This window comes from Pseudochaenichthys georgianus, chromosome 8, assembly GCF_902827115.2.
Source record: "Pseudochaenichthys georgianus chromosome 8, fPseGeo1.2, whole genome shotgun sequence".
Taxonomy (NCBI): domain Eukaryota; kingdom Metazoa; phylum Chordata; class Actinopteri; order Perciformes; family Channichthyidae; genus Pseudochaenichthys; species Pseudochaenichthys georgianus.
In genome coordinates this window covers 5,522,721-5,536,130 of record NC_047510.2, presented here as the reverse complement: position 1 = coordinate 5,536,130, position 13,410 = coordinate 5,522,721, and the positions used below count along the sequence as shown (strand labels likewise).

Here is a 13,410-nt window from a genome sequence, read left to right as displayed (position 1 = left end):
GCGCCCTGTGTATAATCACAAAGGAATGAATGAGCGTGTAGCACGCGCCCCCGCTGATCCGGGTCAACGCGGTCAAGTGGCGGGTGGAGACGTCACTCCGCGGCAATTAACAAGCTCATTAAATAAATGATGTCATATTTAAGAGAGACACGACAGGTGAATAAATATCACATCCGCAGTTGAGTATTTACATTATGTTGTGTATTACAAGTTTTCTGAAATGTTACATTTAATATGCAAAGGACGGAGGCATTCTCTTATTATTTTTAGTAACGACGTGTTCTATTAATTAGGCTCTAAATGATATTTGTAAAACGCTTCAGAATATAGAGAGGAATGAAACTAGAAAGTGTGTATGTAAGTAAAATCAGGTATTGTAAAACTCATACATTTTGTACACACTACAGGTGGAAAAGAGTATACAAATCATGTTTTACCATTAGTGTCTCACATAATTGCATGAAATGAACCCCCCAGGCAATATGATTGGCAGAAAACATTTAGACTAATTTGAGTGTGTTTATTAATACATATATTATCAACTATTTTGTTTATGTTCAATTTAGACTTCAGCTGCAACAACTTATCATTTTTTAAATTAGCTTTGTCTCTATTGTGTTTTGGTATTTTGTTTTTTTTCTTGCATTAAAGGTGGGGTAGGTAATTTTGGAGAAACCAGCTCGAGTGTGCTAGAATTTGAAAATACACAACCGGAAAAAAATGTGCCACTTCCTTACAGAGCCCCTCCTCCAACACACACGAACGCGCACATGACCAATGAGGGCACAAGATACATTTGTGCACAGATGGAAGGCTGACAGGCAGGTAGGCCATCTAGTTATTTTAGCCGGGCCGGCTCAGATGATTGGTCGTGCTTTTTACAGTACTACGGCTTCCACAGATGACATTTTGTTATGGATTTTTTGTCAAAGCACTTAAAGGAATGGTATGCTCATGACTAGTGCTGCGTACCGGTACGCCGAACCGGTACTGGACTTGTAAAAAGTTTCGGTTCAAGTCCGGTTAAAACCGGAACGTCGGGAACCGGTACTTACGTATATTCTCCTTTTTGTTCTAAACCATCTAAAACCTTCCATAGATCGAGATATTTGCGCTGAGAAAAGACGAAAAACATTGTTTTGGTTTCTGATATGGCGGCCATTACTGAAGTCTCGCAAAATATCGCAACTGCTCGCGAGATCTGTGTGGCGTCAAGGGAAGCTGGCTTAGACATAGTGGACACTGACAGCGTGGGATGCTAGTTGCCATATTTGGTAGTGTAGCTTACTGACAGCGTGGGATACTGGTTGCCATATATGGTAGTGTAGCTAAGCTAACTCCTAAACACAATGCCGCGGTGCTTTAAATCCAGTAAGGTGTGGGACCATGTGACGAAACTGCCGCTAGATACTGCGAAGTGTAACCTGTGCGGGAACGTGATCAAGTGCGCTGGGGGAACATCGAACATAGCGAGGCACTTGAGGAGAAACCACAACATTGAAACAACTCCACATGCGGCCTCAGCCACATTGGCGGCGATGTTTGGCGACCAAAATAACAACGATCGAGGTAAGCTGAACAATACTTTTTGGAGGATTTTCAGTTCAGGAAATAGGCATTCTTAGCATTATAGCAAGATATACTAAATCAAATCAAGTTTTATTTATATAGCACATTTATAAACGATTTTTGGTCGAGCCAAAGTGCTGTACATAAAATAAAAATAGCCTACAGTAGAGACACTTTACAGCAAATACAACAGCACAGATTGTTCAGAATATCAGTATGAGAAAAACGACACCCTCTATCCTATTACATACTAGTAGTAGCATCGGTCCGACTAGCCGACTAGGGCGTTTATTCAGCGTCATCTTTTATTATTATTATATATATATATATATATATATATATATATTATATATTAGTATTATCAACTGATTCTTAAATACAACATTTTTTTTAAATCATGGCAAGTTTGCAACGATAGGTATTATGAAATCTATGATAGTCTTATTTATTTTGCATGATCACCTGGCAAGATAACTAATAAACAAGTAATAATATATTAAAGATTGCTTATTTCCTTTATTATTTACACAGTAACCCTGAGAAAGTAGGACTATGCTTTGGTTCAATTGGTTAATCAATTTTATTTTGCTTTCAGCCCAGGCCCAACCTCCACGTGCCCCACAGCCCCCACCTGCGTCCCACACTGCCACTACTGGGACACCTGCCTTACCATCACTATATTCATTACCGTCAAGTTCCACTTCCACTGTGGCCAGCACTAGTACTACTGTAACGCCTTTCACCTTGGCAAAGCTTACCAAGATGCCTGCAGAGAAACAGCATAAGATAACCGGCAGATTGTGTCATTACATTGTAAAATCACTGCGCCCATTCTCCATCGTGGAAGACACATACTTTCGGGCATTCCTAAGCGAGCTGAACACATCCTACAAAGTCCCAAGTCGTGGAGAAGTATCAGAGAGGTTCCTCCCCAAGATGTACGAAGCAGCCCTTCTCAATCTCAAGACTGAGCTGCAAGAGGTGGAGTACGCGGCCTTGACTGGAGATGGTTGGACATCTAGGGTGGCTGACCATTACTTAACACTGACTGTCCACTACATGAAAGGCTGGGAGATGAAAGTAAGAGTCCTACAAACATTGAAGGCAGAAGTTTCCCAGACAGGGGACAACATCGCGGCCGAGATTGGACAGTGTTTGGAAGACTTCAGCCTCAAGGGCAAAGTAGAGGTAATGACCACTGACAATGCAAAAGCCATGGTCAATGCTACTACCAGTGCAGGGATTCCACTGTCTCTAGGATGTTTTGCCCACACTCTGAATCTTTCCACACAGAAGGCCATGAATGTGCCAACTGTAGGCACAATGCTAGCTGTCATCAGACCTCCCATCATATTTTTCCGCAACTCATATGTTGGCAAGATTGTGCTAAAGGAGAAACAGAAAGCGCTGGACAGACCATCTCACAACCTAATCCTGGATTGCAAAACCCGCTGGAACAGCTCTTACATGATGGTCGAGAGATTTGTGGAACAGTACCCAGCAATAGTGGCTGCATCATTCGATGAGAGACTTAAGAAGAAAGACAGCTTTAAGAAGCTGCAACGATGCACAGAAAAGGACATTGAGAGGATGGAACACTTCCTGGAGGTGATGAAGCTCCCTTACATGATAACTGTGGCCATGTCATCTGAGAAACGCCCAACATCAGGACAGGTGCTCCCCATGATTGACAAACTAGAAGTCCATCTGGCTGTAAAAGAAGAAGATGAGAAGTTCATCAAAGACATCAAATCAGCAATCAGGAATGATCTATCTACCCGGTACCAGGATAATGCAAGGAGAGAATTCCTTCAAGAGGCTACCGCCCTAGACCCCAGGTTCAAGGGTTCCCCTGTTGTGACTGTGGATGTGTGGGATCGGATAACAAACAAAATCGAAGTTGCCCAGGCCCAAGTACAGGTGAAGAAGGAAGCTGAGGAGGGGGGTGCTATGCCACAGTTGCCACTACAGGTCAAACAGGATGGTCTTCGTGACACTGACACACCTCCTCCTGCTAAGAAGGCAAAGCTAACAGCCATGGAGGAAATATTCCAAGATGAAGACGATGTCATGGTGAACCACGTTGAGCCACCCCTGCCTGTCCAACTACGTATTCAACATGAGATCCTGAAGTTCAAATGCATGCCAAAGCTGAAATCAACAGATGATATTATTGCTTTCTGGGGGGGGAAATCTGATGAGCTACCATTGCTCAGTAAATTGGCAAGGAAGTACCTGATTGTTCCTGGTACGAGTGTACCAAGCGAGCGTGTCTTTAGCACTGCTGGTGATATAGTGTCTGCCGAAAGAGCAACACTTCACCCAGACAATGTCAATATGCTGTTGTTCTTGAACAAGAACACATAGACTTGTACTACTCTTGCATATTGAGTCTTGTATGTACATCACTATGTATGTAGTTGTGTTGTGTAGTTAGTAACACATGTAGAGTTGTAAAAAATACATGGTGTAGACACAAGTTGGAAAGGATCACAATAAACCTGACGAGTTTGAATTTGAGTTGATTATGAGTTTATTTTCAATTGATAATTAGCTCACAATAAGTTCACTTTGGTCACACAACTTGACACAAGTCCGGACTTATAAGTCCGGACTTGAACCTGAACCTCTGGACTTGAGTCCGGACCTGAACCTGAATGGGAGTCCAGGTACACAGCACTACTCATGACACTCATTTTTAAATAATTATCATCTGATAAAACAGACCAGTTTCTGCCAGTCTTTCTTTTTTTTTTTTTAATCCGATGACATTATCAGTGATTTTAAACTGATTATATACCGAAATAACATCAACACTGTGGGCGCCGCAATTTCCCGGACGTGACGTAAACCATGCGTTTGGTTTTCGAGGACACGTTGATCTCCAGGTTATTTACTGTAGTTTCTCTCTTCAAATATGCCTCACTGTATCGCGAAATATTGCCACAATTCTGATAGGAACAATCCACGGAATGCTTAGTTCCATCTGTTGCCAAAAGGTAAGCGTAAGAAGTACATTCGGAGGCAGTGGCTAGCGAAATGTGGCCGGCCCGAACCGAAAGATTCACAGGCTCATGTATGCAGCGAACATTTCAAATTTCCGGACGACTACTCTGAGAGTATGATAAAACATAACATGGGATTTATGGAACAACCATTACTTAATGGAGATGCAGTACAATCGGTCTTTCTGGTGTCATCACCGACCAGGACACCAGTTCGGCCAGTTGAGAAATCGTCCTCTGCAAGTGTGAAGCGACGGAGGAGCAGAAGTAGTGCTCGGAGTAAGAATAAGGTATGTTATAGCGCATTTCCATTGCAGCGGCTAGCCCCGTTTTAACGTCCAGGCCAGGACAGTTTTTGGTGGCCTTTCCATATAGCGTAGTACCGGCTAGTGTGTATTTTCCCCAGTTTTTTCCGGCCCCATAAAATCGTGATTCTATGGCCAGGGACAACGAAGCTGAGTATGCTAAACTAGAGAGGGAATCGCTAGCAAGGGTGGTACTACATGCATACATATAGTATCTTATATCATCTTCCTATTATACACACATGCATTTCCAAACATCTGGACTACCTATGTTGCAAATGTATTATCTCTTCAATTTACACACGGCATCTATTGCACGTCTGTCCGTCCTGGGAGAGGGATCCCTCCTCTGTTGCTCTCCCTGAGGTTTCTCCCATGTTCCCTTTTAACTGGGGGTTTTCTTCGGAAGTTTTTCCTTGTACGATGTGAGGGTCTACGGACAGAGGGTGTCGTATTGTCATACTGATAAAACATCAAAACTTCTTCCTCTGCTGACGAGTCCGAACTCAAATATTCAGCCATGTTTCCGTGTGTTGACAAAGTGAACGCATGGATGACGTCACGACCATCACGTGACTACTGAAAATGGCAAAAATGGCGGCGGCCAGACGGAATATAAAGGTTTTGATAAAAAAGAGCTATAAAATCATTATTTACCGGGGAATATCGCTGATTTCTTCAGGGTATGGTTTAAACATAATGTTTCACTAAATACTGAAGTTTTGATTAATTATCTAATGAGTGGACCATTCCTTTAAGATATTCATTGCTTTTTTTTGTTATATTCCATGGTGGAATATAACAAAGTGTATCTCGAGCCGGTTTCTCAAACTTACCTACCCCACCTTTAAAATAATCCTTTACCCATAAAATGATCATTTATACAGTCGCTCAACCATGTAACTTTAAATTCGTAGAGATGACATCTTTAAGAGTGTGAAAAAATGAAAGAGAAAAATCCATTTATTAACCATGTGATAAATCCCAAATGTTATTTAGTCATGTTGTTTTATACCTCAGTAGCTGTTAAGCAGCGTTTATTTAGTCTCTCACAAGAATACAAATGTTTAATAGGAGTCGGATGTGGTTTTTCAAAGGAGTTTCTATGGATCTTCTTATCCTCTTAGGATAAATTCGGCAAATTTTCAGGTTCATAATTGTATTTTACTCTCAATGAATATAAGAAAGCACTGCATAAAGCGAGAGCAGCCTAATACTCTTCATTAATAGATGAGAATAAGAATAATTCAAGATTTATTTTCAGCACTGTAGCCAGGCTGACAGAGAGCCACAGCTCGATTGAGCCTCTATTCCCATAGCACTCAGTAGTAATGATTGTATGTGCTTTTTTAACGATAAAATTGTTACTCTTAGAAACAAAATTAATGACCTGCCTTTGACCAGTATAGTGTTATCAACAGCTCCCGGAAACGTAAGTTCTAATATTACACTAGATAGTAAACTAGAATTATTTTCAGCCATTAACCTTGAACAATTAAATTCAATGATTCTCTCTTCTAAACCATCAATGTGCATGTTAGACCCAATTCCAACTAAGCTGTTGAAGGAAGTTTTTCCATTAATTAGCACTTCTTTATTAAATATGTCTTTATTATCAGGCTATGTTCCACAATCATTCAAAGTAGCAGTGATAAAACCGCTTCTTAAGAAGCACAACCTAGATCCAGAGGTTTTCGCCAACTATAGACCTATTTCTAATCTTCCGTTCCTCTCAAAGATTATTGAGAAAGCGGTCGCAAAACAGCTGTGTGATTACTTAAAAAACAATGATTTATTTGAAGATTTTCAGTCTGGCTTTAGAACACATCATAGCACAGAGACAGCTCTGGTTAAAGTCACAAATGACATTCTAATAGCCTCAGACAAGGGACTTGTCTCTATTCTTGTTTTGCTCGATCTCAGTGCTGCATTTGATACTATCGACCATGATATCCTATTGCAAAGATTAGAGCACTTAGTTGGCATACAGCAGTGCTTCTCAAAGTGTGGTCCGCGGACCACTGGTGGTCCGTGAACGCCCCCTAGTGGCCCGTGAGTATATTGGTAAAATTTCACATTTGAAATAAATAAATGTATTTAAGTTTTCCGCACTCTCGCGGGAATATCTCCGCAATCGAACGAGCTTAAGTTTCACTTTCGATTGCATGATATAGCCCAGATAAACACCTTCATCACACATGTTGTCACTTGTTTGTACCATTTTAAGGCGATTTGTAAAAAACTATGTGTTTTTGGATATTTGTGGAGTTAGGTGGTCCGCGAGTGTTTTTTTATTAGTTAAGTGGTCCTTGGTATGAGAAAGTTTGAGAAACACTGGCATACAGGGAACTGTTTTAGGCTGGTTTAGGTCCTATCTATCTGAACACTCTCAGTTTGTACGTGTCAACGATGAATCTTCCACGCAAACCAAAGTTAGCAATGGAGTGCCACAGGGCTCAGTGCTCGGACCTATTTTGTTCACATTATATATGCTTCCGTTAGGCAATATTATAAGGAATCATTCTGTAAACTTTCATTGTTATGCGGATGATACTCAACTATATTTATCAATCAAGCCTGATGAAATTAATTATCGAAATAAAATTCAAGACTGCCTCAAGGACTTAAAAACGTGGATGACCTTACATTTTTTGATGTTAACCCTCTGGAGTCGGTGGACGCGCCAGCGCGTCCAGGTGCGCATAATTTTACGTAATTAATCATATATTTTCGATTATAAGGAGTAGAAATATGATTCAGATATCCGCGGAATCGCTGGAAGAGTAGCTTTCCAGCGGTATCTCCTGTGAATGTGTGGGGAATACCGCGAAAATTAACAATAGGTTTATTGTAGGGCTGTCAAATGATTAACATTTTTAATCAGATTAATCACAGCTTAAAAATTAATTAATCATGATTAATCACCATTTGAACTATGTCCAAAATATGCCATTTATTTATGTATATTGTTGTGGGAATGGAAAGATAAATGAAAGAAGGCGGATATATCCATTTAACATACAGAATCTATGTTTATTATAAAAAATGTCTGCGTGTCAAAATGAAAGACAACCCACACACCTATCAATCATCAAACCGTGGGGTCTTAAATCATTACGTGTTGATTTCTATCAACGGGGGAGTACTTCAGGAAAGTCGACAGAGGGGGGAGCTAGTGTGACCACAGAGTGTGAACATTGTGATCAGCTGTTTTAGCGCAGTTCTCCAGTGAAGGGGGGGGGAGTCTCCCTCCGCTGCCGGTTGGCGTAGTTTTGGCACAATTCCGTTGTACAGACCGACGTTAACAGCAGCCCTGTCTGTGCACACGGAGACCGACTCTGTCGTCCGGTGATCGAACCGCCTTCTAGAAAAGCTTCACAAGTACGTCGGTACGCAAATGCGCTTTGTGACACAAGTGACGGTACGCATTTCAGATTACGCACATAACCTGCGTACCAGTTAGTTATGTGCACCCCTGTACTACAGCAAAAGTATTCTCCGTCGGGACTTCCTGCAACAACACAACGCCGTTATCTTGATTCTGATTGGCCAGAAGACATTATCAAAGATGTTCTATTGAGAAGTCGATCACTACGTGACAAAAGTTTTCAAAACCGTGGCTACTGAAATCAATCTTACTAACTGCTGTCTCTGCAATTTACTCCGCGCGAGTTGGCAGACTTTATTTTGCTTACTTTAACATCATTTTCATGGTGGGGCTAAGCCATTTCTTGGTATGGGTGTAGCCTACCCCAGCCATACCCTGGCGCTGCCACTGGTGGCACGTATGGGCGGGCCATTCTGCACATGCGTTAAATGCGTTAAATATTTTAACGCAATTTAAGTCAAAAAATTAATTGCCGCCGTTAACGCGATAATTTTGACAGCACTAGTTTATTGATATATATTTTTTATCGATAGTCATGAACTTTTTATTGGACAAAATAGACACTCCATTAGCAAACGTTTACTCTGTGTTAACGTTATGTTGGTGTGTAAAAGTGAGATTACATGTGTAGATGATTAAATGAATCATTTATTTGTCCCACAACGGAGACATTTACAGTGTCATGTTTTTGCCATCGATTATTTTATCATACTGTTCTGTACAGATGAGACTTTATCATAGATTTATTTATATGTGTGCCTGTTATTATTTTACCGTCCTGTACAGATGAGACTTTGTAATCAGATGTAGCCTATGTATATGTGTGTCTGTGATTTTATACTGTGTGTGTGTGTGTGTGTGTGTGTGTGTGTGTGTGTTGTGTGTGTGTGGTGTGTGTGTGTGTGTGTGTGTGTGTGTGTGTGTGTGTGTGTGTGTGTGTGTGTGTGTGTGTGTGTGTGTGTGTGTGTGTGTGTGTGTGTGTGTGTGTGGTGTGTGTGTGTGTGGTGTGTGTGTGAGTGAGTGAGTGAGTGAGTGAGTGAGTGAGTGAGTGAGTGAGTGAGTGAGTGAGTGAGTGAGTGAGTGAGTGAGTGAGTGAGTGAGTGAGTGAGTGAGTGAGTGAGTGAGTGAGTGAGTGAGTGAGTGAGTGAGTGAGTGAGTGAGTTTCCTTCTCCAACCTCCCAAACTTTCTTTGTATGTGTGCATTGTTATTTGTGCTTGAGCAACATTTTACTTGAACTTTATTTCAATGAAATTAGTTGCAATTATTATCCTACATTTTAATTTGTTTTACAGAGATGTTTCACAGCTGCCTGGGCCTAGTGGCCCACAGGCGGCGTTTATCCAGCAGCCAGAACATCCATCTGTGGCTGCCACCAGGTCAAGATACACCTCAGCACAAAGGCTCCACCACAGCCATCACCTTCAACCCAGCCAGCAAGGAGGTCTCGTGGAGGTCTCGTATAGCACTTGTACACACCACCTACACAGCAGCCCATGCACCATCACCCCCATCTTCACAGCAGCCAGACCCACTGTCTTAGAAGACATACAAAGACCTTGACACTGTCTTGACATTTATAATGAATAGTTGGTTGAAAGTTCTGATGTTCAATATTGTAAATAGTTAGATTTTCCAGTTTCTTATGTTTATATAAATAGTTGGTTGAAAAAACCATTTATAATAAATTGTTGTTTGAAAAAAAAGGTTGAATGCTCAATTTGTGTTTGTACACATCACATGAACCTTGGTATGTAATATGAAGTCATTATTCAGTCCTGATGTATCTCAGTCCCTGCTGTGGTGAAAGTAGAGTGATAAACACCTATTTTACTCAAAATTCGAATTGAATTTTTTTCATTTTAGACATGAATTACACATTTATATACAGTGTAATTCAAATATTTCACTGCTTTTGTGATCCTAAGACTTTGGTAACCAAATCTAAAACACCAAAACAATTCGATCACATGAGTGAATTTGTGTTTTCACAAAAGTTTTGAAGATTTTCCGAAAATCGGATGTCAAATTTTAAGCTTTTGAGCTACTTATCTCATCAAACAGTGCTCTAAGGTGAGTAATTTGCATATATAGCAATACCAGAGATTGTCCTGAACATTTTGATATGTAACACATAGGGTGCCATGTTAGAAGAAATACATTTAAAAGGTGATTTAAGAAAACATCTAAAAATCGAGAAAATACCCTTCGACTGCAGGAGTGGAGTGCACCAGCTGGGCGTAAAAAAGTAGGGCTTAACTCTAACGTCAGGCTTAGCTACGTCCGACGTAGTGATTCGAATTTACACCGAGTGCACCAAGCCTGACTAGTCTCGGGCGTAGCTGCGCCTGGTCTTAAGATGCGCGTCCACGTGCATACACGCGAAACAGTAATTGTTGCCAAGCAACGCCTTTTTATCATTTTACAGACTCAGAGGACCGCAGAGAAGAGGGAATTCCCACACCCACAGCGATGACTCAAGGGGAATCCCAAATGGCCACAACCCGAAAGAGAAAGAGGGATTTGTCAGAGCTACAGCGGGAACTGACGGAGAAAGAAATCGTTCGTGTGGAGGTGGAGACCGTCAAATTGAGAGCGGAACACGAAAAAATGTAGCTGGAGAAGGAGAAATTGAGACTCTTCTTAATGCCCTTTCATTGTTAAACATGTAAACAAGACGCCCTGCCATCGTTAATATCCTTCTTGCCTGTTTTACGTTACTATGGATACTAGTCTGTCTTTCCGATTTACGCCTGCTCCATACTAGGCGTAAATGATACACCAGGGCGCAACGCATACAGGGCTTAAGTCTAAGTGGTGCACTAGTCATAACTTTAGTTTGGTCTTAACCTTCGGTTCTACGTCGGACGTAGAGTTACGCCCAGCTGGTGAACTCCACTCCAGAGGGTTAAACACGACCAAAACTGAAGTTATTGTACTTGGCCCGAAGAATCTACGAAACAAATTATCTAAAGATATACTAGTTATGGATGGCATTAATTTGGCCTCCAGTGAGACTGTAAGGAATCTTAGGGTTATATTTGATCAGGATTTATCCTTTAACGCCCACATAAAATCAATTTCAAGGACCGCCTACTTCCATCTACGTAACATTGCAAAAATCAGGCATATCTTGCCTCAAAACGATGCAGAGAAACTAGTCCATGCATTTGTTACTTCAAGGCTGGATTATTGTAACTCCTTATTATCAGGGAGTACCAAGAAGTCAGTCAAGTCGCTTCAGCTGATTCAAAATGCTGCAGCTTGTGTACTAACCAGAGTTAGGAAAAGGGACCACATTCTGGCTGCCTTACACTGGCTCCCTATAGAACACAGGATAGAATTTAAAATTCTTCTTCTCGCCTACAAAGCCCTTAATGGGCAGGCGCCATCTTACCTTAAAGAACTCATTATACCCTACTGTCCTACTTGGGCATTGCGTTCCAAGAATGCAGGGTGGTTGGTTGTTCCTAAGATCTCTAAAAGTACAATGGGAGCCAGAGCCTTTTCTTATCAAGCTCCACATTTGTGGAATCAGCTTCCAGTTTGTGTTCGGGCGGCAGACACCCTATCCGTTTTTAAGAGTGCTCTTAAGACCTTCCTTTTTGATAAAGCTTATAGTTAGGGCTGATTAGATTCAGCCCCTAGTTTTGCTGATATAGGCTTAATTTGTCGGGGGGCATCTTACTTCTTCCATCTCTCCGTCTGTACCTGTGTACTCTCATGTTCCGATTAACCCAGCTTCCCCAAATGTCTTTCTTTTTGGTGTCTCTATACGCCGGGATCCGGAGTCATGGATGATCCTGCGATCCTGTGTCCTGGATCGCGAGCCCTGGATCTTGAGTCGTGGCTGTGGTCCTGGATCATCGGTCCTGGATGGATATCCTCGTGGATTCATCTTCCTATTATAGACACATGCATTTCCAAACATTTGGACTACCTATGTTGCAAATGTATTATCTTTTCAATTTACACACGGCATCTATTGCACGTCTGTCTGTCCTGGGAGAGGGATCCCTCCTCTGTTGCTCTCCCTGAGGTTTCTCCCATGTTCCCTTTAAACTGGGTTTTCTCCGGAAGTTTTTCCTTGTACGATGTGAGGGTCTAAGGACAGAGGGTGTCGTATTGTCATACTGATATTCTGTACACACTGTGAATACCACTGAGACAAATGTAACATTTGTGATATTGGGCTATATAAATAAACATTGATTGATTGATTGATTGATTGATTGATTGATTGATTGATATTTTGCACTAGCCAATTGAAGCCCGAGTGTAATGATGTCACTATGTTACAGAAGTAAACAAAGGGTTGCGTTCAAATTGTCAGTTACGCTTAGGAAGGTTCCTAACGGAGTGAAATTACCCGGTCATACCCAAGTGGTAGCCATGAAAAGAGCTGTTAGAATTCTCTAGACTAGAGGGTAGGAAAGGAGCTTTGAAACGTCCTTTAGTTTAGGAAACACTGGGGTTGCGGTCGGATAATCCAAAAATCAGCTCCTATCGTCTAACCCTATCGTCTATTCCTTGACCTCTGAGTGAAACGTCACGGGGTTAAGGGATAGTGGATAGGAGAATTCAAAGGAGAAGAGACTGCAGTACTTTAGAGAATCCGACTGCACTTTCACTATCCGACGTGTTTATGATGCGCCAGCGAACGTCATGAATGTGCGTCTGCTGCTGTGGGGAAACTATGGAAACTACAGTTTTCTATAGCAGACTACAACATGGATGTTTAATAAGAAGGAGGGACTACTGTAAACTCATCTAGAGACTCTGCACCGTGCTCTGATGCTGCTGCTTTGCTTTATGAACGTGGACAACAGAGAAACATATTCTTCATGACCAAAGTTGGAATTTAAATAAAAAAGGAAAGTGAAATGTATGCTCTTCGTCACCCTCTACCTCCGGTCCACATTAATACAAATGATCCCAATACGTATGATTGTATGAACTATGAAAATATCTTAAAATCAATACAAAATGTATTTATTATAAACGTAAGTTCTTAACATGTATCACTGTGTATATCACCATTCACACAGCTCAGTAAACACTGAAATGTTGACTTTATTTGTGACCCGCTCTATCGAAATCAGTCGGAAGTCGCAACGGCTCATTTCAAAATAAACGTGGATTTGC

General features: G+C 41.3%; 1 protein-coding gene across 1 annotated transcript; it reads left to right on the top strand.

The window, feature by feature from the left end:
- The first annotated feature begins 1,017 nt into the window (after positions 1–1,017).
- Positions 1,018–4,013, top strand: LOC117450959 (E3 SUMO-protein ligase ZBED1-like). The gene is made up of 2 exons (XM_034089007.2): positions 1,018–1,569; positions 2,165–4,013. Exons 1-2 carry the CDS (start codon positions 1,350–1,352, stop codon positions 3,934–3,936), a joined length of 1,992 nt encoding a protein of 663 aa, XP_033944898.2. The 5' UTR covers positions 1,018–1,349; the 3' UTR covers positions 3,937–4,013.
- Positions 4,014–13,410: the final 9,397 nt, after the last annotated feature.